This window comes from Rutilus rutilus (assembly GCF_951802725.1).
Source record: "Rutilus rutilus genome assembly, chromosome: 12".
Taxonomy (NCBI): domain Eukaryota; kingdom Metazoa; phylum Chordata; class Actinopteri; order Cypriniformes; family Leuciscidae; genus Rutilus; species Rutilus rutilus.
Window position 1 is genome coordinate 39,288,820 of NC_140217.1, and position 26,774 is coordinate 39,315,593.

Here is a 26,774-nt window from a genome sequence, read left to right on the forward strand (position 1 = left end):
ACCAGCCTCAACCCAACACACAACGATCAAAAACCAATCGAATCACCCGAGGAAAGCCATCTGGAAACGTCTTGTTGGCACACGCACGAATCATCAATGAACATGTATATCTTGGGATGTCTAAAAAAGAACCGATAAAGAACCCGTCAGATGGCCTCTTTTGTCTCTTGTCGTGTATTGTGCCACGTTGTCTTTCAAGATTCCCCCTTGAAAAGATTCAATGCCGAACGCAACTTCCACAACAAGGGATCTGGATAATTAGTTGAAAAGCAACACAACACACAAAATGTATGACAAGACAAAACCGATGCTCACGAAACCTGCCAAGGAATTATTTCACTTCAGAATCAAAGAAATTTGTATTTTGCAGAAAGTAAATGAAGCCTAGTAATTATTTTTATGACAATTAATCACATTTTCCGTAAATTCTCCATACTGCAATACAAATTACAGTAATTTAACTGTATTTAACTATATTACAGACCAAAGGATCTATTGGGAATAATGAGAAATACAAAACATTTGGAGGGAAAACGTGCTTAATTTCCATAAGCACAATATCACAAACCTTTGCACCCTTAAAACAGACTTCATTATCTTCATGCAAAATGTATTTTCTTCTTTTATTCTCATGATTTGTGGGTGAAGCGTGACCTGGGCATGTTTTCGTGAGATTCACCCCATACTATAGCCGTTACTTTTCTCCACCAGAATCGGTTTCGTATTTTACAAAAAGAGTCTCTAAAAAATAAATACAAATATTTTCAAGACTGATTTACTGTCACTGATAGTTTGCAAACTTGATTCAACAATCCCACCCCAACTCGTGTTTTTTTTTTTTTTCTTCCCCGGTCAACCTTGATTTTTTCCCACAGGATCTTCAGTCTTTGTCTGTCACCCTGACAACTTCAATATTCTTCAAAAATTATGTCCATTTTTTTCTATTTCAGTCCATTGCCAGGATGAATAAATAAATAAATAGAAAGCAATAAATACATAAATATTGTTTTACTTTTTTTTGTTTGTTTTTTTGTTAGTTTTTCTTTAAATAAATACATATTTATTTAAGGTTTTTTTTTTTTTTTTAAATGTTGGTATTTAAAAAGACATTTCCATTGTCTTCCTCCAGATCCCACTGAGTTAAAATCCTTATTTCCACAGATGGGCAAAGAAATCACAAAAAAAAACAAAAAAACCCTGAAACAATGGGAGTTTTGAGTAGTGCATTTGGCACGGCCCCGCTTCTTCTTGCTCTCTCTGACAGGTGAGAAGATGTTGGAGGTTTGCCCAGCACCCGGCCTAATGCTCTTCTCCTTCAATATTTGTCCTGAACTTTTCTACAAGACAAGAAGTCACTTTGCAAAGCGTAACGGGTGACATTTAATCTCTCCGGACTAACTGGGATCCAGAAAAACTTCACTGCGGAACTGTGGGCGAAAGCGTCAGGGAGGAAAACGACTCCAGGACCGGGACAGTAGGGTCTCTGAGAGCGGATCAGGGAAGAGCATGGTGCTAGGACCCCTCTTCTTCGGCTTGGGCCGGGGCGTAGTAGCCCGCCAGCTGCCTGAAGCGCGGTCCCCAGTCGCTGAGGTATGAGAAGTCCTGCTCCGAGGTTGTGGATAGCGTACGGATGGAGCTCAGCGAGAGAGCCGGCGAGCTGCTGCCCTCGAAAGCGTAAGTCTGGAACGAGTCGTAAGGCGGCACCGATAAGTCCGCGTCCGCTTGCTCGACCTTCTTGCGTATGTAGCCTTTGAAAACCGTGAAGTCGGCCGGCCCGCCGTCTCCTACCACTCTGTTTTGGATCCACTGAGGGACGGAGCGCAGGTCGGGGCCAGAATCCGAGCTTTTGACCTCTGGAAAGTCGTAGAGGTTGCGCAGGGCGCTCATGTCGTACGCCTGGGTGTCTTGCTCTCCGCCGCCCTCGTCGTTGTATTTGATGACGTTGTCGCGCATGTCCTCCTCGTCTTCGGACATGCGCTGGCCCTTCCGGTGACGTTTCAGGGTCAAGATCAGCAGCACCAGGACTAAAGGAACAATGAGAGACAAGCAAGAGAGACACTTTATTTAACACATGTTAACATGAGATTAGAGATGACCTCATGTTACGAAGAATCGCATTTTTGAAATATAAAAAAAGTTCCTTGTACTATGAAAGTCAAAAAAGAGAATTTATTGAAATTGACATTCGAGAACATTGTGAACTTTCTGAGGAGGAACTAGAGGAGTAATTAATTTACACTACTGTTCAAAGGTTTGGGAAAATTAAAATGAATAGTTTTATTCAGAAAGGATGCATTCAATTTTTCAAAAATGACAGTAAATAGATGTATACTTTTATATAATATGACCTGAAATGTAAACAAATTAACTTTTTATTCATCAAAGAATCCCTGGAAAAAATATCAGAAATGTTTCTTGAGCCGCAAATCATCATATCAGAATGATTTCTGAAGGATCATGTGACACTGAAGACTGGAGTAATGATGCTGAAAATTCAGCTTTGATCACAGGAATAAATGACATTTTAACAATATATTCGCATAAAAAACAGCTATTTTAAATTGTATTAATATTTCACATTATTACTGTTTTTACTGTATTGTATTTTTGATCAAATAAATGCAGATTTGGTGAGCAGAAGATACTTAATTCAAAAATATTAAAAAGCAAAAACCATTTCATGACACGTTTAGTTTTGGGTTTTGTTTCATGTTAATTATTATTATATATTTTTATAAAGGGTACTGTATTACAATAATGATCACTAAGAACAATGAGAATTACAAAAGCCCAAATAATAATTCTGAATGCAATACAGAGTAGGGATGCACGATATATCGGCCACCATATCGGTATCGGCCGATATATGTTCATTTTTAATGTTATCGGTATCGTCCCATTAAGAACATTTGCCCGACATACTAAAGCAGATAAATAATATATAATTTCCTTCAGCTGAGACGATGGTTTTGAATTGCCTGAAATATGATTGGAATCACTTCAAAAAAAGAAAAATAGGCTACATAAAATTCTAATGAGAACATTATAATTGTGTGTTTGGGACGTGGTTTTTATTGGTGAGACTTTAGTTCTCAAAAATTATATAAAAATTTAGATTTACATTTATCTGCCAATATATCGGTTATCGGCTTTCAAATATAAAGAATTATCGGTTATCGATATCGGCCAACATTTTCATATCGGTGCATCCCTATTACAGACATTATTATAATAAGAATTTGGAACTAAAATGCATGTAATTGCTATTAAAATGTAAAAAAACAAATGAATAATTAGCATGTTTTCGTGAGATTCACTCTTTTTGTGGCACAAAAACTCAGCATTCGAAAAATCTTGAAAAACCGTAAATATTTATTGATGATTTCAATTGTATTTTAGCCATACATCTGCATGTTTGGGTGGACATTGAAGGGTGCTGGTTCTGGGAAAAACACGAGCGCTTCACCCCGTCTTGATGCCATCGCTCTCGTTCACCAGCCTCAACCCAACACACAACGATCAAAAACCAATCGAATCACCCGAGGAAAGCCATCTGGAAACGTCTTGTTGGCACACGCACGAATCATCAATGAACATGTATATCTTGGGATGTCTAAAAAAGAACCGATAAAGAACCCGTCAGATGGCCTCTTTTGTCTCTTGTCGTGTATTGTGCCACGTTGTCTTTCAAGATTCCCCCTTGAAAAGATTCAATGCCGAACGCAACTTCCACAACAAGGGATCTGGATAATTAGTTGAAAAGCAACACAACACACAAAATGTATGACAAGACAAAACCGATGCTCACGAAACCTGCCAAGGAATTATTTCACTTCAGAATCAAAGAAATTTGTATTTTGCAGAAAGTAAATGAAGCCTAGTAATTATTTTTATGACAATTAATCACATTTTCCGTAAATTCTCCATACTGCAATACAAATTACAGTAATTTAACTGTATTTAACTATATTACAGACCAAAGGATCTATTGGGAATAATGAGAAATACAAAACATTTGGAGGGAAAACGTGCTTAATTTCCATAAGCACAATATCACAAACCTTTGCACCCTTAAAACAGACTTCATTATCTTCATGCAAAATGTATTTTCTTCTTTTATTCTCATGATTTGTGGGTGAAGCGTGACCTGGGCATGTTTTCGTGAGATTCACCCCATACTATAGCCGTTACTTTTCTCCACCAGAATCGGTTTCGTATTTTACAAAAAGAGTCTCTAAAAAATAAATACAAATATTTTCAAGACTGATTTACTGTCACTGATAGTTTGCAAACTTGATTCAACAATCCCACCCCAACTCGTGTTTTTTTTTTTTTTCTTCCCCGGTCAACCTTGATTTTTTCCCACAGGATCTTCAGTCTTTGTCTGTCACCCTGACAACTTCAATATTCTTCAAAAATTATGTCCATTTTTTTCTATTTCAGTCCATTGCCAGGATGAATAAATAAATAAATAGAAAGCAATAAATACATAAATATTGTTTTACTTTTTTTTGTTTGTTTTTTTGTTAGTTTTTCTTTAAATAAATACATATTTATTTAAGGTTTTTTTTTTTTTTTTAAATGTTGGTATTTAAAAAGACATTTCCATTGTCTTCCTCCAGATCCCACTGAGTTAAAATCCTTATTTCCACAGATGGGCAAAGAAATCACAAAAAAAAACAAAAAAACCCTGAAACAATGGGAGTTTTGAGTAGTGCATTTGGCACGGCCCCGCTTCTTCTTGCTCTCTCTGACAGGTGAGAAGATGTTGGAGGTTTGCCCAGCACCCGGCCTAATGCTCTTCTCCTTCAATATTTGTCCTGAACTTTTCTACAAGACAAGAAGTCACTTTGCAAAGCGTAACGGGTGACATTTAATCTCTCCGGACTAACTGGGATCCAGAAAAACTTCACTGCGGAACTGTGGGCGAAAGCGTCAGGGAGGAAAACGACTCCAGGACCGGGACAGTAGGGTCTCTGAGAGCGGATCAGGGAAGAGCATGGTGCTAGGACCCCTCTTCTTCGGCTTGGGCCGGGGCGTAGTAGCCCGCCAGCTGCCTGAAGCGCGGTCCCCAGTCGCTGAGGTATGAGAAGTCCTGCTCCGAGGTTGTGGATAGCGTACGGATGGAGCTCAGCGAGAGAGCCGGCGAGCTGCTGCCCTCGAAAGCGTAAGTCTGGAACGAGTCGTAAGGCGGCACCGATAAGTCCGCGTCCGCTTGCTCGACCTTCTTGCGTATGTAGCCTTTGAAAACCGTGAAGTCGGCCGGCCCGCCGTCTCCTACCACTCTGTTTTGGATCCACTGAGGGACGGAGCGCAGGTCGGGGCCAGAATCCGAGCTTTTGACCTCTGGAAAGTCGTAGAGGTTGCGCAGGGCGCTCATGTCGTACGCCTGGGTGTCTTGCTCTCCGCCGCCCTCGTCGTTGTATTTGATGACGTTGTCGCGCATGTCCTCCTCGTCTTCGGACATGCGCTGGCCCTTCCGGTGACGTTTCAGGGTCAAGATCAGCAGCACCAGGACTAAAGGAACAATGAGAGACAAGCAAGAGAGACACTTTATTTAACACATGTTAACATGAGATTAGAGATGACCTCATGTTACGAAGAATCGCATTTTTGAAATATAAAAAAAGTTCCTTGTACTATGAAAGTCAAAAAAGAGAATTTATTGAAATTGACATTCGAGAACATTGTGAACTTTCTGAGGAGGAACTAGAGGAGTAATTAATTTACACTACTGTTCAAAGGTTTGGGAAAATTAAAATGAATAGTTTTATTCAGAAAGGATGCATTCAATTTTTCAAAAATGACAGTAAATAGATGTATACTTTTATATAATATGACCTGAAATGTAAACAAATTAACTTTTTATTCATCAAAGAATCCCTGGAAAAAATATCAGAAATGTTTCTTGAGCCGCAAATCATCATATCAGAATGATTTCTGAAGGATCATGTGACACTGAAGACTGGAGTAATGATGCTGAAAATTCAGCTTTGATCACAGGAATAAATGACATTTTAACAATATATTCGCATAAAAAACAGCTATTTTAAATTGTATTAATATTTCACATTATTACTGTTTTTACTGTATTGTATTTTTGATCAAATAAATGCAGATTTGGTGAGCAGAAGATACTTAATTCAAAAATATTAAAAAGCAAAAACCATTTCATGACACGTTTAGTTTTGGGTTTTGTTTCATGTTAATGTTTCATGTCTTTTATTTTGAAGTTTAGTCAAAGTTATGGTTCCTGTTTGTCATGTGATTCCCTTGCCCACATGTGACCATGTCATGTGCTTCCCCAGTCTCATGTAATGTTTTGATTGGTTCCCTGGGTTCATGTGTTATGTTCTTATTGGTTTATTGTGTCCATGTGCGTCTTGTTAAGTCATTAGACTTTGTGTATATATAACTCTCATGTCACCATTGTATATATTCAGGTTTATGTTCACGCTGTAATAGTTAAGTTATGCCATCGTCATGTTTTGTTTATTTGCATTTGCTCAAGTTTAGTAAATAAAGCTGCACCTGAGTTCACTTCAGCTCGCCTACAGTAGAAATAGTCACAATTAACCTCGCAATGCAAATCTTGACCACGGCAGAGAGGAACGCTAACTAAATCAACCTTTGAATCTCATTTAAAAAACATACGTTAAAGGTGAGCTTTGTAAACATATGCCTCAACATCACTTTTCATGAGAAATTATAACATATTAACAGAGTTTATTTAAAATATGCAAAGCCTACATGTGTCAAGCATCGCAGTTCCCAAGAAAATTACTTATTAGAAAACCAAATTGTCTCAAACAGGAGAAGGAAAATCCATTAACCTCAAATTGACTCTTCAGTAAATAACTGAGCCGCTTGTACAGCAGAAGTCGACTTCTCTCGGTGGATCGCATCACAACACGAGGAGGATATTAACAAACCCAACCTGGCATCTCATCGCAGCTAGGGAACTTATTACCAACCACATCTTAATCTTAATGAGAGACTTGTCCTTTCTGCATCACGAGAACAACGCTCGAAATAATCTCACAGCAGTTTCTATTAGAAATTACCCTTTGCTAAGCTCCGCCCCTCTTGGTCAATTAATTTTCGGTAAAGTGTGCTAAAGCGGTAAAATATATTGACTGGATATTACAGCTTTTTACCATCGCTATAGGACCCATTTCTCAATACTTATTCAAAACCCTTCACACAGTGAGCAGTGAGCACAGCATCAGTCTATGTGGCTAAACTGTGGATCATTTATCATTGAATGCATTTTGTGCCAAAACAATAGCTATGTTTCCATCAGCCTATTTTTTATGTGCATTTTGGGATTTCACAAAAAAAACGCTGGATGGATACGCCAAGATGCGCATTAATTCAAAAAAACATATGCGCTTATTTGAGTCTGATAAATGTTTTATCTCATAAGAAAACATGTGCATAAACTACAATGGAAACACATTGAAAAGAATAAATTCTTTGCGCAATGGGACGGCATAACTGGACTAACCAGTGGACTAACCAGCATAAATTATATATATGCTATTATATATATGTGACCCTGGACCACAAAACCAGTCTTATGGGTCAAAATTTTTTTATTGAGATTTATACATCACCTGAAAGCTGAATAAATACATTTTCCATTGATGTGTTAGGACAATATTTGGCCCGAGATACAACTGTACAACTATGAAAATCTGGAATCTGAGGGTGCAAAAAAATCGAAACATAGAGAGAAATCACCTTTAAAGTTGTCCATTGACGTTGGCGATTGTGCTGCATTCACTCACAAAAATAAATGTTTTATATATTTACGGTAGGAAATTTACAAAATATCTTCATGAAATTTTTGGCATAAAAGAAAAATCAAGATGTTTGACCCATACAATGTATTGTTGGCTTTTGCCACAAATATACCCGTGCGACTTGTGACTGGTTTTGTATATGTATAATTTGGTCCAGTAATACATGGTAATGCATGGACGGCAGTGAATTCTAAACAGTAGAGAGTCGGTCTTGTTTTGTAAAGAAATTTTAAAGGTTTTTGTTCAACAGAATGAGTGACAAAGCGTGTTTGTTGAATGACAACTTTTGCTTGTGTTATGGACAATGAGCTGATTTGAGACATGAATGACGGTCGTGCAAAGTTGGTTAGGAGAACTGTGTGAAGAGTTTTGAAAAGTGACCTAAGTATTGATAAATGTGTCCTACTGATTGCAAAAACCCCCTGAAAATTGCACAAAATCTCTAGAAGGGAGCAAAAACGTGTCAGGTTAGTATATTGCACACATACAGCAACAGCTGCTTAGGCAGGATCGGTCAATAACATTCGAAGGCGGTCAATTGAGTGCATTATTCATGAGGATTTGAGACTGGTTAATAAGTGATATATCTGCCATCCCAATGTCTTCATTCACTAACAATACATGATTGAGAGGAGAAGTGTAGAAAGGATTACAAATAAATGAGACTTTCACAAAGCTTCGCCGTGAGGTGGAGTGCAGATATGATTGAGGAATTAAACATGAACTGAAAAGGCAAACAATTGAGATGGATCATTTAATAAATGAATGAGTCGGAAAACAAAAGCGGCATCCGTCTCAATAAACCAATGAATCCTTAATCTGTGCTGAATTATGTTCATTAGCGTCTGCATTTGTGATCGCATACCGTCTTTCTTACATTTGATCTGTCAGTGTTGTTTAAATAAGCACATAACCGGCGGCTAAACTCACTGCTGCATTCACAGATATGGCTGACTCTTTCAGCTCATAGAAAAGTCCAACCAATTACAATTTAGGGAACACTGATACATTTAATATGGATTTCCGGTTAGGAAAAAAAAAAAATGTCTGACCTAATTCCCTCCATGCCTCTGTTTTAAGCCTCCTAAAAGTGGAGACAAAAGCAGTGATTTAGCAATGTAGGTTACTACGCTTGTGGAGGTTTTGAGATTGACTGTTCAAAAGTAGCTTGCGTGCACAAACCCAAAACCCAAGGTATTAAACTTTATGCGCCCACAGCGTTTGCGCAATGGAAATGATTTATACCTCAAATCACGCTGTTACTTTTCTAAGCAATCAGATTTATGATTTTTTGGTCCAACAGACCAGAATAAAATCTAGAGATCAGAATATCACAGAGACTCTTTTCAGTTCACACGGTAAGAAAACCACCTAGCAACACCCTAGCAACCACCCACAGTGCCCTAGCAACTACATAGCAACATCCAAGCAATCAGCTACAACACCATAACATTGCAGCAATCGCTGGAATAATTGATATTGAGCTATGTGTTTAATTAAGCTAGTTTGCGTGCACTGTGTTATGCTGTAGTTTTAATACAGTGTCATGTTCACAACATCATTGTGTTTTATGATGGTGTGGGATGAAGCGTGCACTGTGTTCAATTTTGCTGTCTGCTTTCTGCCGGACAATACATCGACATTTAATTAAATCTGCTGTCATCGTTTGGCTCTCCATCACACAGCTCATGTAAATGTAAACATTTTTGATGGTTTAAGTATTAAGTACTATACTAATAACATGTGTGGAAACTGCAACTCGAATAGAACGTAGTTTACGTCACAGTCCGGTTGGGTACTAAAAGTCGCAAAACGTTCATTTTGATTTCAAAGGGACTTTATCAGCAACGATACAAACTATTATGATCCATTACCTCAAAATAATGTCTTGTGGTGCAAAGTTCAAATTCAGTAAGTGATCATCTAAATATCATCTGAATATTTCATTAAGCATGTTTTCTCTGGAGGCACATGTCTGATCAAAGGCTATCCATTTTACATAATCATTAATGTTATAAGAGAGCCATTGTCTTGGCTGGCGTTCTAATCTTGAGAGGGAAACGTCTGCGGGTCCGGAAAGGATTTCTTTCATCTTTCCTTTTGAGGACGAATGACAAGGATGAAAGCGCTCAGACAACCATTTATGAGATAGTAGAAAACTGTAGCAAAGTACTTAAAAGTGCTGAAAAAAATCATGCATTTTAAGAAACACTTTTCAGATTTACATTTATTTTCGATGCAGTCTTTAATGTCCCTTTTAAATGCTCTTTGTGAGTTAGAAAAACTCTTGCTCTAATTAACCCAAGACATATCTTTCTAAATACATTCCAAAAATGGCAACACTTCGGGAACACTATTCGCATGCATATTATTAACATTATGGCTGTTTATTAGTACTTATAAAGAACATATTAATGCTACATCCCTTCACCCTACCCAATACCCAAACATAACCACTACCTTACTTACTATTAATTAGGAGTTAACTGAGTGAAAAGACCCTATAGTTGATAGTGAATAAGTGTTACCATAAAAATAAGATGGATGGATGGATGGATGAATAGATTTACATAAGCAAAACATGCATTTGAGGACAAAATATATATCTAGAGTGCAGACTGCACACTAAGAAGCTTGTTTTATGGATGGCTTTTCTGGTAGAACAGGACACACAAGTAAATTAAAGTATGAGCGCATTATGAAGGCTCTCGCTGTGAAGTTGAAGCTAATTTTGCTCGCCATGAACCATCCGTCTAGCGCTGAGCTTTGCAAGCAGCTCCAACCATATGAAAACTGACAAAGCGGTGTACAAACAAGACAGAAAATGAACACACTCGGCCCCTTTCCGGAAATGACAAATCAATCTGATATGGACATTTCCAATTCACAAGCCGTAGCCCACACCTGGAGTTTCATAACTTCCCTTTCACATTTCACAGGACAAACCGGGTTGAAAGAATTATTATTACGTACTGCTGTTTATTTCTTTCAGCCAACACTTTCTGTCAGTGTTTATCTACCCTAAACATGTTCGGAGGAGAAAAGATGGCAGGTAAATTAATCTGTGCAACTGATTTGTAATAGGCCAGTCTGCAATTGTTTACTGACCAACAAAGGGCTAAAAACATGGGAGCGATTAACGCCGCAGACAGAAGCGCACGGCTCCCTGGCTCTTTGATTCAGTATTTTTCCATACGCCTTGGAGAGATAAGTCTTTGACCAAGCTCTCCCTTCATGTTATTCTTCGATTCTGGCATGATCAAGGACTCTAAATGGCTGTGAGCCAGGTAAAGTGAATTGAGTTTCACGGACTGCATTTGCAGTGCATGATGCATACTAAATTACGCTCAGGCATTAAAGTGGTAATTCCTGTGAAGATGCATGCATACAGACTAGTCTTTAGACACATTACGGGATTACATGCATCGATTACATAGGCTGGTTTAGAATTAGCAGGAATTGAATCACTAAAAGGTCGCAGCACTTTTTTCCCCCCCCCAACAACCCAGCACACTTTCTCCATCTGGAATGAGCTGTGAATCCAGACCCCCATCGCGTCCTATGTTGTACTGAAGGTATGGGGTGAAGAACCGCATTATGTACCTGCCTTTGTGAAACATGTTGCGACTCCTTGCCGTGCAGATGTTCGGTTAAGCGGACCTGACAAGACGGCTAATTTACCCTTGGGCGGCCGGTGGCCAGGACTCCCATCATGGCAGATGGGCTGTAATTGGGACGGATGTGTGCAGATGCCTTGCTGCACCCAAATGGATTTATCACGTCACCCTCAGAATGAACTGATGGAGGAGTTGTTTGTTTGAAGGTAATTAGGCAGAAATTTGTTTTCATTCCCTCCTTATCATGCCACAAATTGATCTAATAGGAATGGTGCGGCATTGAAAGAAGGCTGTGATCAGGAGGGACACCCTTTCCCTTCAACGTCATGAGATCTATCCGATCTTTGCACTCAATGCCTGGGAGAAGAAGAGGAGACATTCTGGTGAAACTTTTCATTACATTTAAACTAGACTAGAAAAGACTGGTCTTGACTAAACTAGACTAGCCCACTATGACTTTTATTTCCAAATACAAATTTGATTCCATAAATCAAATCAAATAAAAAGAGAAAAGTTATAAACATTCAAGGAGTGAGGCAAGAGAGGCTGTGCAATCAGAAGCTGTGCTTTCAAACACCTAAGATTTCAAACAACTAGCATTAAACTTTCATACGTTTCTGCCTTTCTGCTTTACTGCTTTACTTCAGTTTTAATTGATGTCCATTTCAGAAGAGGATCATGTCCTTTGGGACGACATTTAAATTGAATTATTAATTAGAGATCAATTTTGAGGTGCTTCGCTCACACATTAAAACTAATGTCAAGATGATGAGATATTTTCGGAGAATGAGTGATATTTGTCCATGAAAAAAACTCACCACCGTAATGCTAGAGTAGTTGCTTAGGCATTGCTATGCAGTTGCTAAGGTGTTTTACCACATTGCTATGCAGCTACTTAGATGGTAGCTAAGTGCTTTCTTACTGTATTGCACTCTCAAGTCTGTGATATGACTGCTACCTTTCAACACGCCCCCTACTTTTTGGCATACCCCTACCTTTCCACATGCCCAATACCATTCGACACACCCCTACTTTCTGAAACACTTCTACCTTTCGGCACGTCCACTACTGTTCGTCACCCCCCTACTTTTCAACACAACCCCTACTTTTCAGCACGCCCCAAATGTTCGACACGGTCCCTACTCTTTGGCACACCCCTACATTTCTGAATGCCCCCTACCTTTCCACACACCCCTTACCCTTCAGCACGCCCCTACCTTTCCACACGCACCCAACCTTTCGACGCGGCTCCTACCTTTCAACACACCCCCAACTATTGGACACACCCCATACTTTTTGGCACACCCCTACATTTCGACACAGCGCCTACCTTTTGACACACCCCCTACATTTCGACACACCCTCTACCTTTCAACACACCCTCAACCATTGGACACGCCCCATACTTTTTGGCACACCCCTACATTTCAACACACCCTCTACCTTTCAGCACGCCCCCAACTATTGGACACGCCCCATACTTTTTGGCACACCCCTACCTTTTGACACACCCCCTACCTTTCAACACACCCCCTACTTTACGGCACACCCCAGTCCTCCACCTTTCAGCACAGCCCCTACCTTTCAACACACCCCCAACCATATGACACGCCCCCTACCTTTCAGCACATCCCCTACCTTTCAGCACGCCCCCAACCATTGGACACGCACCATACTTTTTGGCACACCCCTACATTTCGACACAGCGCCTACCTTTTGACACACCCCCTACATTTCGACACACCCTCTACCTTTCAACACACCCTCAACCATTGGACACGCCACATACTTTTTGGCACACCCCTACATTTCAACACACCCTCTACCTTTCAGCACGCCCCCAACTATTGGACACGCCCCATACTTTTTGGCACACCCCTACCTTTTGACACACCCCCTACCTTTCAACACACCCCCTACTTTACGGCACACCCCAGTCCTCTACCTTTCAGCACAGCCCCTACCTTTCAACACACCCCCAACCATATGACACGCCCCCTACCTTTCAGCACATCCCCTACCTTTCAGCACGCCCCCAACCATTGGACACGCACCATACTTTTTGGCACACCCCTACATTTCAGCATAAACCCCTACCTTTCGACATGCTCTCTACCTTTTAGCATACCCCCTACCTTTCAACACGCCCCCAACCGTACGACACGCCCCCTACCTTTCATTACTCCGACCTGCAGATACCCACACTTGGCTGCAACAACAACTACAGTGAAAACTATTGCAAAAGATGTAGTGATAGCTAATAATAAAAAAAAGTTTATACATCAAATTGTTGCCTTATTAGTTTGTCTTAACCAATTTCATGTTATATAATTACAGTCCTCAACCACGTCCTCAAAGGTCCTGATTCCAGAGATCAACCTGAACATGAACAACATGTTTGACATGTTCGCACTTGACTTCTCCAGAGAGATGATGATGATGGAAGTCAACAGTTTGGACACACTTTACTGAATCTACTTGATATAAAGCCATGTTATTTTAGTATCATTTAGATATGATTATAGTTTTTATTCATATTTTGAACTAGATTTTTTTTATGAATATATATTTATTTAATTACAGTTAAAGTTTTAATATTTTGTTTGTGTGTGTTTTTTTTAAATATGTCTATATCATTTTTATAAAGTTTTATTTCAGTGTTAATTTTAGTCTTTTGTTGACTTGGCAACTAGCTGAAAACAATAAGTTTAATACGTTTGTTATATATATTTTATACAGTTAATGTTTATCTTATTTCAAGTAATGAAAATGTTTTTCATGGTTTTATTTTATAATAATATCTAAAGTTGATGTTTAAATGCTTAAAAATATTATTTTATTCACAAAACTAAATATGTATTTATTTGGAGTGGATAGGGAAGAAAAAAGGCATAAACAATGCTTTCAAAGACTGTATTATTATTTTACAACAAGCTCTAATTCTTTTTTTGAAAAGTCCCTGACTAAAACTATGAGCAATAATGATAGTGATGCTTGACTGAGAAAACATGGCTAATTAAACAGAAAGGATGTGCGTCTGATGACCCGCACACGACTTATAAATGATTTACCGCAGGAAAGATGAGCAACAGGGAGGAAAAAAAAACCCTGCTCAGCTGACTGAGAACAATTCATGTGGCGTACTTTATAAGCGACTGCAGAGGACAGAGAGAGAGAGAGAAAGAGGGATGGGAAAAGCTCTAAGTGGAGAGGAGAGAAATAAAGACAGATATACTGAGGCCAGAAGAAAGTCATAAAACTTTCAGCGATGACAACAGAACCGCAGTCCAACGGCTCTTCGACACGGGAACAGGAGTGCCGTGGATGTCTGGAAAGGATGCTCTATTTAAAGCGCTCAGTGATCCGCGGGGACAGTGGTGCTGATGCTGCTCTTTTCACGAGCTTCCCTTAACTCACCAGTTCTCCACTAGAGAGGCTGGATGTCATTCACTGAGGCCTGTATTGTGTGCGTGTCCGCTCTGCGTGAACAAAAGCTTTCGTACTCTTCCTGATAGAGGATGAGCAACTGCAGTCAGTGGGCAGAGGATGCTGTATGAAATATTGATCAGCTTTCATGTCATTCTAGTTTGGTTTTTTTGCCTCCCGCTGCATTTGAACCCACGAATAAGGTTTTAAAGAATGATGATGGACCATTAAAAGAGTTACAGCGGTCGTAGAGGCAAACATGATGTGTGCGTGAGTGTGTGCGTGTGTGTGTGCGCACAGGCAGCACAAATGTTCAGCACTTGCTTGACTCTATAGGACTCTGCTGGTCTCAATGCGTCCTCAATGCAGATAATAATGCTCAAACACGCATTCTCAAATGGATGTACTTGCATCTTCGAGATCCATCAGTCACCTGGTGATTTCATCAGTTCATTTGTTCACTATAGGATTCAGACCCATGACCTCTGCAATGTTCTACCAGTCAAGCTGATGTTGGTAGTCAATATACTGTCAAATCTGTCACACTGTTTCAAAGCTATACCGATAACATAATATTGAATGCATATAGCATGAGACTGGTGTGACAGAATCACATATCAACACAGTTTGTCAAAGTCTTTCATCGCAAAACCAGCAAAAAACAAACAAACAAAACTTGGTTACTTTTGCATGGTATCCATGCGAGTATGTGATGCAACTATCTGTAACGCACTGTCTACATTCAACGAACTCCACCCACAGGAATTACATCATTAGTGCATAACAAGTTCATCCACCTAAAAAAGTAGTACACGCTCAAAAGGACAATGATCAACACTAAAATACACGCTTTACTTAAGTTTCTTGCCTGCTTGGCTTCCTGAAGCATGCATTTCACATTTGTAGTTAAAGAGGCCATATTATGCCCTTTTACAAAGTCTTGATTTAGTTTTTTTACTAGAACAGTTTTTCATGCTTGAATGTTCATTATTTTTCCCATATTCTCCATTGTTGCAGCTCCTCTCTTCCCAGTCTGTCAGTAACGCTCTGTTTAGTTCCTGTCTCTATGAAGCCCCTCCTTCTGAAAAGCACACTGTGCTCTGATTGGTCGGCTGGAGCAGTGTGTTGCGATTGGCCGAGCGCTTCGAGCGTGTTTGGGAAATGTCCCGCCCCTTACCATGACCGCCAGTTTAACACACTACTAACTAACTCAACCAGGCCCCGCCCCTTTATTCTGTGTATGAATTATTTAAATGAGGAATATTGTGACGTGTTCGTTCCCGGAAGAAAAATCAAGACTACAATGGAGGCGTTTCAGGGAGTTCAGAAACAGAATTTCCATTACAGATTTTCCACGTTTCCATTACAGATTTGGGCAAAACTTTTGCGATATTTTCTAAATGTTGATAAAAAACGAATGCAAAACGACGGCGTTTAAACTAACCGATGCGGCTAAAACATCATTTTTTCCTCTCACGATAAGTCAGTCCAAAAATCATGGCAACGGATGTTGGTGGGTTTACGTATATCGCAGCCACAGCACTAGCCAATATTTTTAATGGAAGGAGACATAAGTGTTTTATCCAACCATTAATGGCAAGGAAAGACCCTATACTTGTGAGCTTGAGTATGAGTATGAGTATGAGGTGTTTCTCCCTCATATCTGCTTCAAGGTCTTGATGAATTGTGGTATTTCTTTATTGTTTAGAATCCAGTATTCCCGTAATACTTTAGTCTTTTATGAGTTTAATAAAGAACTCTGTCTTGTCTTCTGTCAAACGCACCGCGTCATCTACGTCAGGTGACCTAAATACGGAAAAACTGTTTCCGTTGCACACACACACACACACACACACACACACACACACATATATATATTAAAGTTTTGAATTTCATACATTCATTTCTTATTCAAACAAAATCCTGTCATCCAGTATCTCCAGCTTCCTCTTTCATCCACATCAGTACAAAGGACATAAAAAAAATGTGGATGTTGGAAAATAGCAATGTCTTTTCTGTTAACCAAACACTTTTTAATCTCCACTATTGTTTCAATGCAAATGAGCAAGCGTGCCGTTATTGTAACGTAGTGATGTGTGTGTTCAAGTAATCCAGATATGAGCAGATTCTGCGCAATACACTGTATTTAATATATCATGATGACTCACGAGTTGAATATTTGTGCTAAATCTGCACAGATTTGGCTTGTACGGACTTCCCCAGCAAAGTGAGTAAACATAATCACACCCCAAATTGGCAAGTGATCGGACAGCGTTTGAGTTTTACCCGCATTTGGCGGGTTGGCGGGTGTTCATTTCAAACCCTGCTCACAGACGTTGTAAATCAATAAAGAAAGTTGGTGAAGTAAAAGGTTTTACCTATGAGAATGAGGATGCACACCAGCAGTGCGATGAGAGCTCCAGGGCTGAGCGCAGTGGACATGACGTACGCCGTGGCGTTGCAGGACTGGATGGCCCCGTCCGGGTCACAGCCACACACGTGTATGGTGAGGGTCCCCGTGCTGCTGAGGGCCGGAGGGCCACTGTCCACCACCAGGATGGGCAACAGGTACACGTTCTGCTCCTGACGGTTAAAGCCGGACCGCTGCGTTCTGATGCCGGCTGTGTTGTCTAGTGAGAGGAGAGGACAGACAGAATGTTACGTAATCTGGCTCAATATATGCAATCTGTTATTCATACAAAAAATATGCATTATTTTATTACTACTGAAGAGGTGAGCCTGAAATCAGTCTAATTATACAGGACTTTTAATTACGACCAATTAGTCAACTTGCTGTTAAGACAACCCATCAACTTTCAACGCTTTTAAAAAATTAGGGGGGAAAAGTAAATATTTTAGTATATTTAGAAGTTCAGAAGTCGAAACATTTCAAAAAAGAAATGAATACTTTTCCGCAAGGATACATTCAATTGATCAAAAGCAAATTGATTTGACAGTAAAGACGTTTGCACTGTTACAAGAACATTCTATTTAAAATAAGTGATTTTTTTTTTCTTTTTTTCTTTTTTTTCAGCATCACCATTACAGAAAGTAAATAAAATAAAAAATCTTAAATAGAAACGTTTTTTTTTTTTAGTAAAACACTTATATTTCACAATATTACAGTTTTTACAGCATAATACTGTATACAGTATACTCTCAGAAAAAAAAAGGTACAAAAGCTGTCACTGTGGCGGTACCTTTTCAAAAGGTACATCTTTGTACCTAAAGAGTGCATATTAGTCCCTCAAAGGTACATATTGGTACCAAAAGTGTACATATTAGTACCTAAATGGCACATATTAGAACCCTTTTGAAGGGTACTGTCCCAGTGACAGCTTTTATACCCTTTTTTCTGAACCTACACACACATATATATATATATATATATATATATATATATATATATATAGACATATTTGCCCTTTATTCGAATGTTTATAAGCATATTTCGTAGCTGTACTTGGAGTCAATTTAAAAAAATATTTTTACATTTTTTTGTGATAACACCATGAAACATGCCAAACTGTGCGGACATGATTTTGGCCAACCAACGAAATAGTAATAACTGAAAACAACCATAAATTAAACTCACTGCAGGCTTTTAGCAAGAAACAGCAAGTCTAAAGTTCCCCAGAACTGCCCAAAAGCTTTTACAGCGGCTGCGGAAACGCCAGATGTATGAATGTGACTAACACTGACAAACAGCAAAATACTACAGCAACAGCTCAACTAATGGACTTGCATACAGGCACAAAAGCCATCCATCATGCAGGACATTCATCACTGTCACCTCCAGCGCTAGAGCATGACTTACTGATAAATACAGCACGCGTTACCAGATCCGTTAGAGACACGGGGAGTTCTGCTGCTATGACATTGTGACTTGACTGGACCAGTAAATCGTCTCTCATTCTCATAAATAGGCTATAGCGCACACCATTAAATAGGCACCAAATCCATTTCCCTTTCTAAAGTCTCAAAACATCAGAAATGGAGACATTATCATAACCAAACCACCGTTGAGTTGTTTTCCCTGCAATGAGCTGAAGTAAATACCGAGATCCGAACGCCAGTGTGTTTTAAAATGTGACCGAGACACCAGTCATTGATCGGGTTATGTCAAATCCATCAACCAATCATTTATTAAAGAGCAAGGAGCCGTGACCTTTCAATATTAATCTAGTTGGGCCGCGTCTTTCTGGAAAACACCTAAATGACAAAAAGAGGACGCAGAAGGAAACCATTGATTGAGTTCAGCACCTCGTATCAGCATTCAGATTAGTTTCATAATTGATTTCGAGTCATCAAAAGCTGTGAATCAAATTTAGTGCTTACGTTTATAAGGGTTTCTGCACTTTTTGACCGATGAATTACTGTGACCTTTCCAGTCGTTGGATATGGATTTTTAAAAGGATTCATTTCGCTAAACAAGTCATTCAGAGTGACTCGCAAAAAAGAATCGACTCAAAAGAATCATTCGCTCACAAAATAAGACAACAACAATAACTAGCTGATGAAATATTGTAAAAAAAGAGCTTAAAATGTATATAAAGATTTTATTTAAACCCATCTGGAAATAGAAAACACCATTTTAAATTGATGACACCAGGGAAACCTTGGTTCATGCTTGGGCTTTTCAATCAGATTTGAAATGTAAAAATGTATTTATGTGATTTTGCAAAATACAATATACATAATCTTTGAATTTTTACATAATTTACATAACTTAATACATAATAATTAAGATTATACATAATAATTAAGAATGATTTTATTTTTAAATGTTTAAGCAGATCACAACGGCTGCATTTATTTGATCAAAAATAAGGTAAATACGGTAATATTGTGAAATATTATTACCATTTAAATAGGTGTTTTCTATTTGAATATAATTTTAAAATGTAATTTATTTTGTGATGGCAAAGCTGATTTTTAATAGCTGAGTAATAGCTGCTTTGCACAAAGGAATAAATATATGATATATTACAATAGAAAACACTTATTTAAAATTGTAATAATATTTCACAATATTACTTTTACTGTAAGCAGCCTTGGTGAGCAGAAGAGACTTCTTTCAAAAACATAAAAAAAATAAAAAATCTTAATTATTTCAAACTTTTGACCTGTATTAGCATATAAAATAATAAAATACATTCCAAAAAAGTGGATGGATACTTGAGCCAAAATAAACATGAATGTCATCACATTAGATAACAAAATATCACTTAAGACACAGATCCGGTCACTTGATCTGATGAATTACATTCACACATTTATACGAGTCCAAACACTTGTTTTGGGCATCTGTATTTGCCAGACGGAGTCGTAACGTTTCTGTATCACAGGATCAGCCGACTGAGGGCAGAACAGTCCATTTTGGATACAGAATATGGAAAGAGAACTGTGAAAACAAACCAGAACAAAACTTACCGCCGATGCCAAAAACAATCCCCAAACAAACTGAGTAACAATGAACAATGCCCTCTCTTGCCTGCGCTATATGTTCTGTTCCGACTAAAAGCACGCCAACGGGCAACTGGGGAGCAATCGGACACGGGGAATGTTAGTGGCATACGAGGGAAAGACAAATCAAACCCTGGTGAGAGAAAACAGCCTCGTGCTCTCGACTGGCTCCAGACAAGCTGTCCAAAATCAAAAGCCAAAAGATGTTTTGTTTGGAGTCGTCAATCAAATTCCCAACGTGCCAAACAGCTCTCGCTCTCTCTCTCTCTCTCTGGAAAGACTCCGATGCGGCTATTCAAAGCACAAAGTAAGATATGAATTTAACATTACAGTGAAAGGACAGTTGAAACAACAGGAAAAAGTTTGCTAAGAAACCTGCGTTTGTCCTCGTGTGTCGGATCACAGAGGGAGAAGGTAACGCAGCGATGCGCTGTCGAAGAGAAAAAAGTGACAGATTTAATCTGACAGGTTGACAAATGTGTCCATGAAAACAGAAGTATGGGGGATATGGGACGTGGGAGGATGCAAAGTGTGTTCTTTTGAGTGCGCTTGAGAGGGGAAACCTGTGTAGGTGTCATTTTAGGAGAGTTTCTGGGTCATATTTCATCCCCAAATCAAATGAGACAAATGCTGTTAGGCTGCTATTCCCTGTTATACCTCTCAAACAGAGCGCAGATCCGTTCTGTGCCACTAGTAGAACAGAAATGAAACGCTTCACCTTTAATTAACCTTCTTCTTTTTTTCTTTTTTTTTTGAGAATTAAGCACATTTCCCCCAGAATACCTTTAGCAAAATAGAAAAGAATAATACTATAAAATGTATAGATATTATTCAAAATATTTTATATATTTTTATTGTTAATCAATCACTATTGTAATTAATATTAATAATAATATTGAATCATTTACATGATAAATCACATGCATACACACATATATATTTGTTATATATTTGCATATATTAATTATTATTCATTTTACATATATATAATGATATCTGCTATCGTTCACAATGATTTGCATACTGCCTTGTAATTGTATTTTCTCATTCTCCTGCTGTTTGTGCTTGATCTTATCCTCCATATAGACACTTCTGGTCTTTTTGTCTTGATTTTGGGGTTAAATATGACCTGGGTGTTTCTTCAGGATATTCACTCTTTTAATGAACACAGTGTTTTAGTAAACATGTGCATTTCTAACAGCTATGGTTTGTGTGTCTCAGTGTGTGTGTGTGTGTGTGTGTGTGTGTGTGTGTGTGTGTGTGTGTGTGTGTGTGTGTGTGTGTGTGCGTGTGTGGGTCTCCACTCAAGCGTGCTTCATGTGTTTGTGTTTGTGTGGCCCTCACGTGTTCCGCTGACATTTCCCTGGCTCTCCACAGTTGACATTTCCATCCTGTCAGATCAGTCTGGATTTGCCCATGCGTCACATCAACTAACACACATCTCTAAAGAAACTTACACACATCTCTAAAGAGCCTGGCAATAACACAACCCCCCTCAGCCTGACGGGACCGGCGTTTGGGGAAAGGCAACAAATATAAGACTGACAAAGCAAAACAGAAATGAAAAATATACATTTGAGAGCTATCTAAGGAGAAGATGCCCGATTATTTGCAGATGGATTCACGTCAATAATCTTAGCGCGCTCCCAACCCAGATGGCACTATAGGGACCCAAAGTATACTGACAACTAGAATACTTTATTTTTATTTATACCATGGTCTGTCTGAATACTTGATTCTGATTGGCTGGATGGTGTACATTAAAATCTCTCTCTCTCTGTAATTCTATCAAATACATGTATTTTTTATCTATCTATGTATGTATGTCTGTCTGTCTGTCTGTCTGTCTGTCTGTCTGTCTGTCTATCTATCTATCTATCTATCTATCTATCTACCTACCTACCTACGTGTGTGTGTGTGTGTGTGTGTGTCTGTCTGTCTGTCTGTCTGTCTGTCTGTCTGTCTGTCTGTCTGTCTATCTGTCTGTCTGTCTGTCTATCTATCTATCTATGTATGTATGTATGTCTGTCTGTCTGTCTGTCTGTCTGTCTATCTATCTATCTATCTATCTATCTATCTACCTACCTACCTACCTACGTGTGTGTGTGTGTGTGTGTGTGTGTGTGTGTGTGTGTGTGTGTGTGTGTGTGTGTCTGTCTGTCTGTCTGTCCGTTTATTTATTCTTTTAATTTTGTAATTATATGTGTAATGTGTTAATCTGCTAAACATTTGTCAACTTTTGACATGCAATAAAAGCCACAAAACTTCAATTTTGGGTCTTTAAATGATGACTCTTAAAGTCAAAAACAACAGAATTCCCAGTGCATAACAGAAACTCCATGCATATGAATTGGACAGAAATATTAAATACCCCTCATTCTCTGTTTCCGAACACAAACACCAGATGCCACAACAGAAGGTAATGTCAAAAAAGTGACAATGCGGCCTACCTCTCGGGAGCGTTCATGAAAGATTGCATTTGTCAAGTCAGACTTACGCTAAGGTTTATTTTTTTTCTGCCCATATTGGTCTTTTCGGGAGAGTGAATAAACTCGGTTCATACTTTTCTGTCACCTCATGCGGGTCGGAGACAGCGGAGCGTCCTGTCGAGGGAGTGTCGGACACGAAACAGCCTGGAGGAACTGTATCCATGTGATTATCACGAGCGCGGAGTCAAAGATAAGGTGTCCACTTGGGGAAGTTCGCTCAAAGATACAGTAAAAATGCTTTGTAGAAACTCTCACTGGTCGGATGATTCTTTTAACAAAAAAATCCTTTCTAACAGAACATCAGACTCAACAAACAGACCTGATGTTTCTATTTCGCCTGAAGATGGACAGACGGTCTAAACCTGTCCAACACGAGAGGATTAAGCAGAAGACTGTTCTCGTATTGATTTCTCCTTTGCAGGAGACAGACCTGAGCTGTGGTCATCATGCCATGCAGGAGTCAAAGGTGAAATGTCTTTGCAAAAGAGTTACAATTCTGCTTCAATACTCGTAACTGAGCCAAAGATAGTCCGGAAAAAAACCCTGCACCTTTTCTGATGTTAGCTGTAAATTTGATTACATGCCCATTCACTATATGTGGGACCTTTTTGACTAATTTCAATAGATAATAGAGACAGTACTGATCAAATATGGGTTTGATTAAGATTTTTTAAATGTTTTTGAAAATAGTTTCTCATGCTCATGGACCAAGGCTGCTTTTATTTGATCAAAAATACAGTAAAAAACAGCAATATTGTGAAATATTATTACAATTTGAAAGAACTGTTTTCTATTTGAATATACTATAAAATGCAATTTATTCTTGTGAATTTTCAGCATCATTCCTCCAGTCTTCAGTGTCACATGATCCTTCAGAAATCATTCTAATATGATGATTTGATGCTCAAGAACCATTTCTGATTATTATCAATGTTAAAAACAGTTGTGTTGCTTCATATTTTTGAGTTAACCGTGATGCACGATCATTCAAACGTTTGAGGGAATACGTAAAATGTTACAAAAGATTCTATTTCAAAAAAAACTATTTCATCAAAGACATCCAAGAATTCCGCCAACAGTTTTAAACACTCATACAAAAATAAGGACCATTATTAATAATCATCAAATCAACATACTAGAATGATTTCTGAAGGATCATGTGACACTGAAGACTGGGGTAATTATTACAAACTTTTGACTGGTAATGTAAATGCAATATTCGTGCACGTAAAAGAAAACGTTCCAATGCATCCAAAATGTCTAATAAAGAGGTAAAGACCCAGTCTCTCACCCTTGATGTCCCACAGTGTAAAGTGTCGGTTGTTGGAGGCTTCGGGTGCCAGCGTGAAATAAAAGCGATGTCCAGTCTGCGGTTCATCTCTGTCCACTACGCTGATGGTGTGAATGAGCTGGAGAAAGAGACAGAAAGAGATGTTAATAAACCTGCAGCGTACATGCATGAGTCCTCAAATCATAAGTGTTGTTGAATAAGGCGTGCTGTTACGTTAATAAGTGTTCAGATCACACAACAGGTGAAAATCTCACAGATGCACGCTGAAGGAACGTAGACGAGATTGCATGATTACTCATATTTACTAGTCAACTACTCATCCAGAAAAGTAGTCGACAAGTCAATATTTACCTTATGTAAATGACTCACTGTACAGTGTGCAGCTTCAGCGGTCTGTGTTGTTTCAGGCAAGTCTAGAGTACGTCCACACCGCTGAGATGACACCGGTGACAAACCAAAATCTGCATACTACCTATATTGCCAAGTTCATGCAGCTGGCGTTGTCACAAACGGTGCAAACACAAGCCGTGTCTTACAGTTCCTGTCAGCCTCTGGACAATAAGTTGAAGGGAAGGTCTTTTTAATTGCACTCAGACCATCTCAGATGTCCACAGCTCATTTATAATGTGCTTTGTGAATGCAAAACTTTCACTTTTAGGATATTAATAGATTCCAGATATATTCAGGCAACTGTTGGGCACAAACATATGTGGATGCACACAACCATAATGGCAGAACTCAACTAGTCAACCTGCTGCATAACATGTTGCACAACAGTTTTGAACAGTGATCTGTAATGATTACATATCACAAATGATGCACAAGTAAACATACAGTGAACCCGGAGCGTTTTGCAATCACGACGCACATTAGAAACAACGGTGCGGACATGTTTTCCTCTGAAAATGTAACAACAGAATGTCTAAATCTAAAACTAAATCTGCACTGAGCTCTCGGCCTACCAGGCTTTCGAATGACAGTTTCTGTGATAAATCAGAAGTGCAAGGCGAAGAAGTTGCTGTCGCAGTGTGAGTGGGTGTACTTGTGAGAGGCATCGGGCCCAGTTACTACATTAGCCGGTTTGTGAGACAACAGATGGAAGCGTTTAGGAGGGCGGGAGGAACAGAGGCTCGGGAAAAAGAGAGGGAGTGGGCGGCACTTCAGAAAATCCCGCAAAAATTCCCATGTTCTCTCGTTGCTCTTTTCTCATTACACGGTCATCAAAAGGCTCGCACGCCATTTAAGTCAATTTTTAGGGAGGTGATAGAAAATCCAAAAGTGTAATTAGAGGAGAGAGGAGGAAAAAATTAAAATTCTTTTTTCAAAGTCTTTCCTGCTCCCTAAAGTACAAATGAAGTCAGAGAGGAACACTCAAGCTTCCTCGGATTGGAAAATGAAAAGGAAACGCGCGCACACACACACGGAAAGTGAAAGCAAGGACAAATGCTTGAGACGCACAGTAGTATACTCAAAGGAGACCTCACACTAACACTGATGTCTTCCCTTCAAAATGATTAAAGCTGGAGTTTCCAAGAGTGGTAAATGCTTGTCTTTAAGCCTCAGTCCTCCAGGACGCGCTCGGTTTGACGGGGTCTGCTTTGACTCTACCGCCACGGGGAACCTAACAGTCGCTGAAGCTTTTAAAGAAATATTTCACCTAAAAATGAACGTTCTGTCATTGTTCGCTCACTCGCATCGTGCCATTTCAAACCTGTACGCTGGTTTTTTTGTGCAACACTTTTTCATGCAATAGCTCTCAAGCTCCAAAAAACTGATATAAAAGTGGTCTATATTTATGCACTTGTGCACTATATTCCACGTCTTATAAAGTCATACGATAGATTAAGTCTCTCAAATATCATGCTTAATTCTGCATTTTGAAGTGGTGCACAGAAACCATGACTTTTGGCATCAATACATAATATTGACTTTTATACATTTGGCAGATGCTTTTATCCAAAGCAACTAACATTGCAGTCAAGCTATAAATAAATATACATACAAATAAATTAATAAATAAATATAAATAACATCAAAGTGATGCTTTCAAATGTCATTTTAAAAATCTTAACATGAACACAATTAAGAGATTTGGCAGAAGGGAATATTATCAGTGAACATCAGCTTAAATTTCAGTCTGTTTTTAAATAGGTATTATATAGTATAAGCTAAGCATATATTATATAATACTGTATTTTTTACTGTATTTTTACTGTGTTTTTGATCACCATAAACTCTCTTTGTATGCAAAAGATTCTCCAAAATTTGTATTTATTTTATTATTATTATTGAAATCATGGGAAACAAATAACAGACTCAAGGTTGAGTAAAAATGAAAAAAATATGTATTTGTGTGATCTACTTCTTTAAACAGTTGATATATATATATATATATATATATATATATATATATATATATATATATATATATATATATATATATATATATATATCTAGCAACATCTAACGGCACACATTTGAAGGAAACTATCTCCCATTGTGTACTGATGTTTTTGTTTTTACCACTGCAGTAAGAAACACACACACACACACACACACACACTCTTGTTTAAGTATGTTATTTACAGTATGTTTCTGCCCTGAGGTGCTGATACCCCTGTACTGTATAAGAGCTGGACGGCACATTTACTCATGCTGGTTTCAAGCCCACTGACTGTCA

General features: G+C 38.7%; 1 protein-coding gene across 2 annotated transcripts in view; it reads right to left on the reverse strand.

Annotated features, from left to right (window-relative positions):
• Positions 1-1,421: 1,421 nt before the first annotated feature.
• The window catches only part of cdh22 (cadherin 22), a 201,720-nt gene continuing 176,367 nt past the window's right edge, over positions 1,422-26,774 (reverse strand). Inside the window, exons 9-11 of one of the 2 annotated variants that reach the window (XM_084425678.1) lie at positions 24,095-24,212; positions 17,227-17,478; positions 1,422-2,024 (exon numbers count right to left, since the gene is read on the reverse strand). In XM_084425678.1, coding sequence (XP_084281804.1) covers positions 1,513-2,024; positions 17,227-17,478; positions 24,095-24,212 — 882 coding nt within the window. In that variant the 3' untranslated portion in view covers positions 1,422-1,512. Of the gene's footprint in view, positions 2,025-4,579; positions 5,518-17,226; positions 17,479-24,094; positions 24,213-26,774 lie in introns of those variants that run through there. The other variant, XM_084425677.1, reaches the window with a different exon arrangement.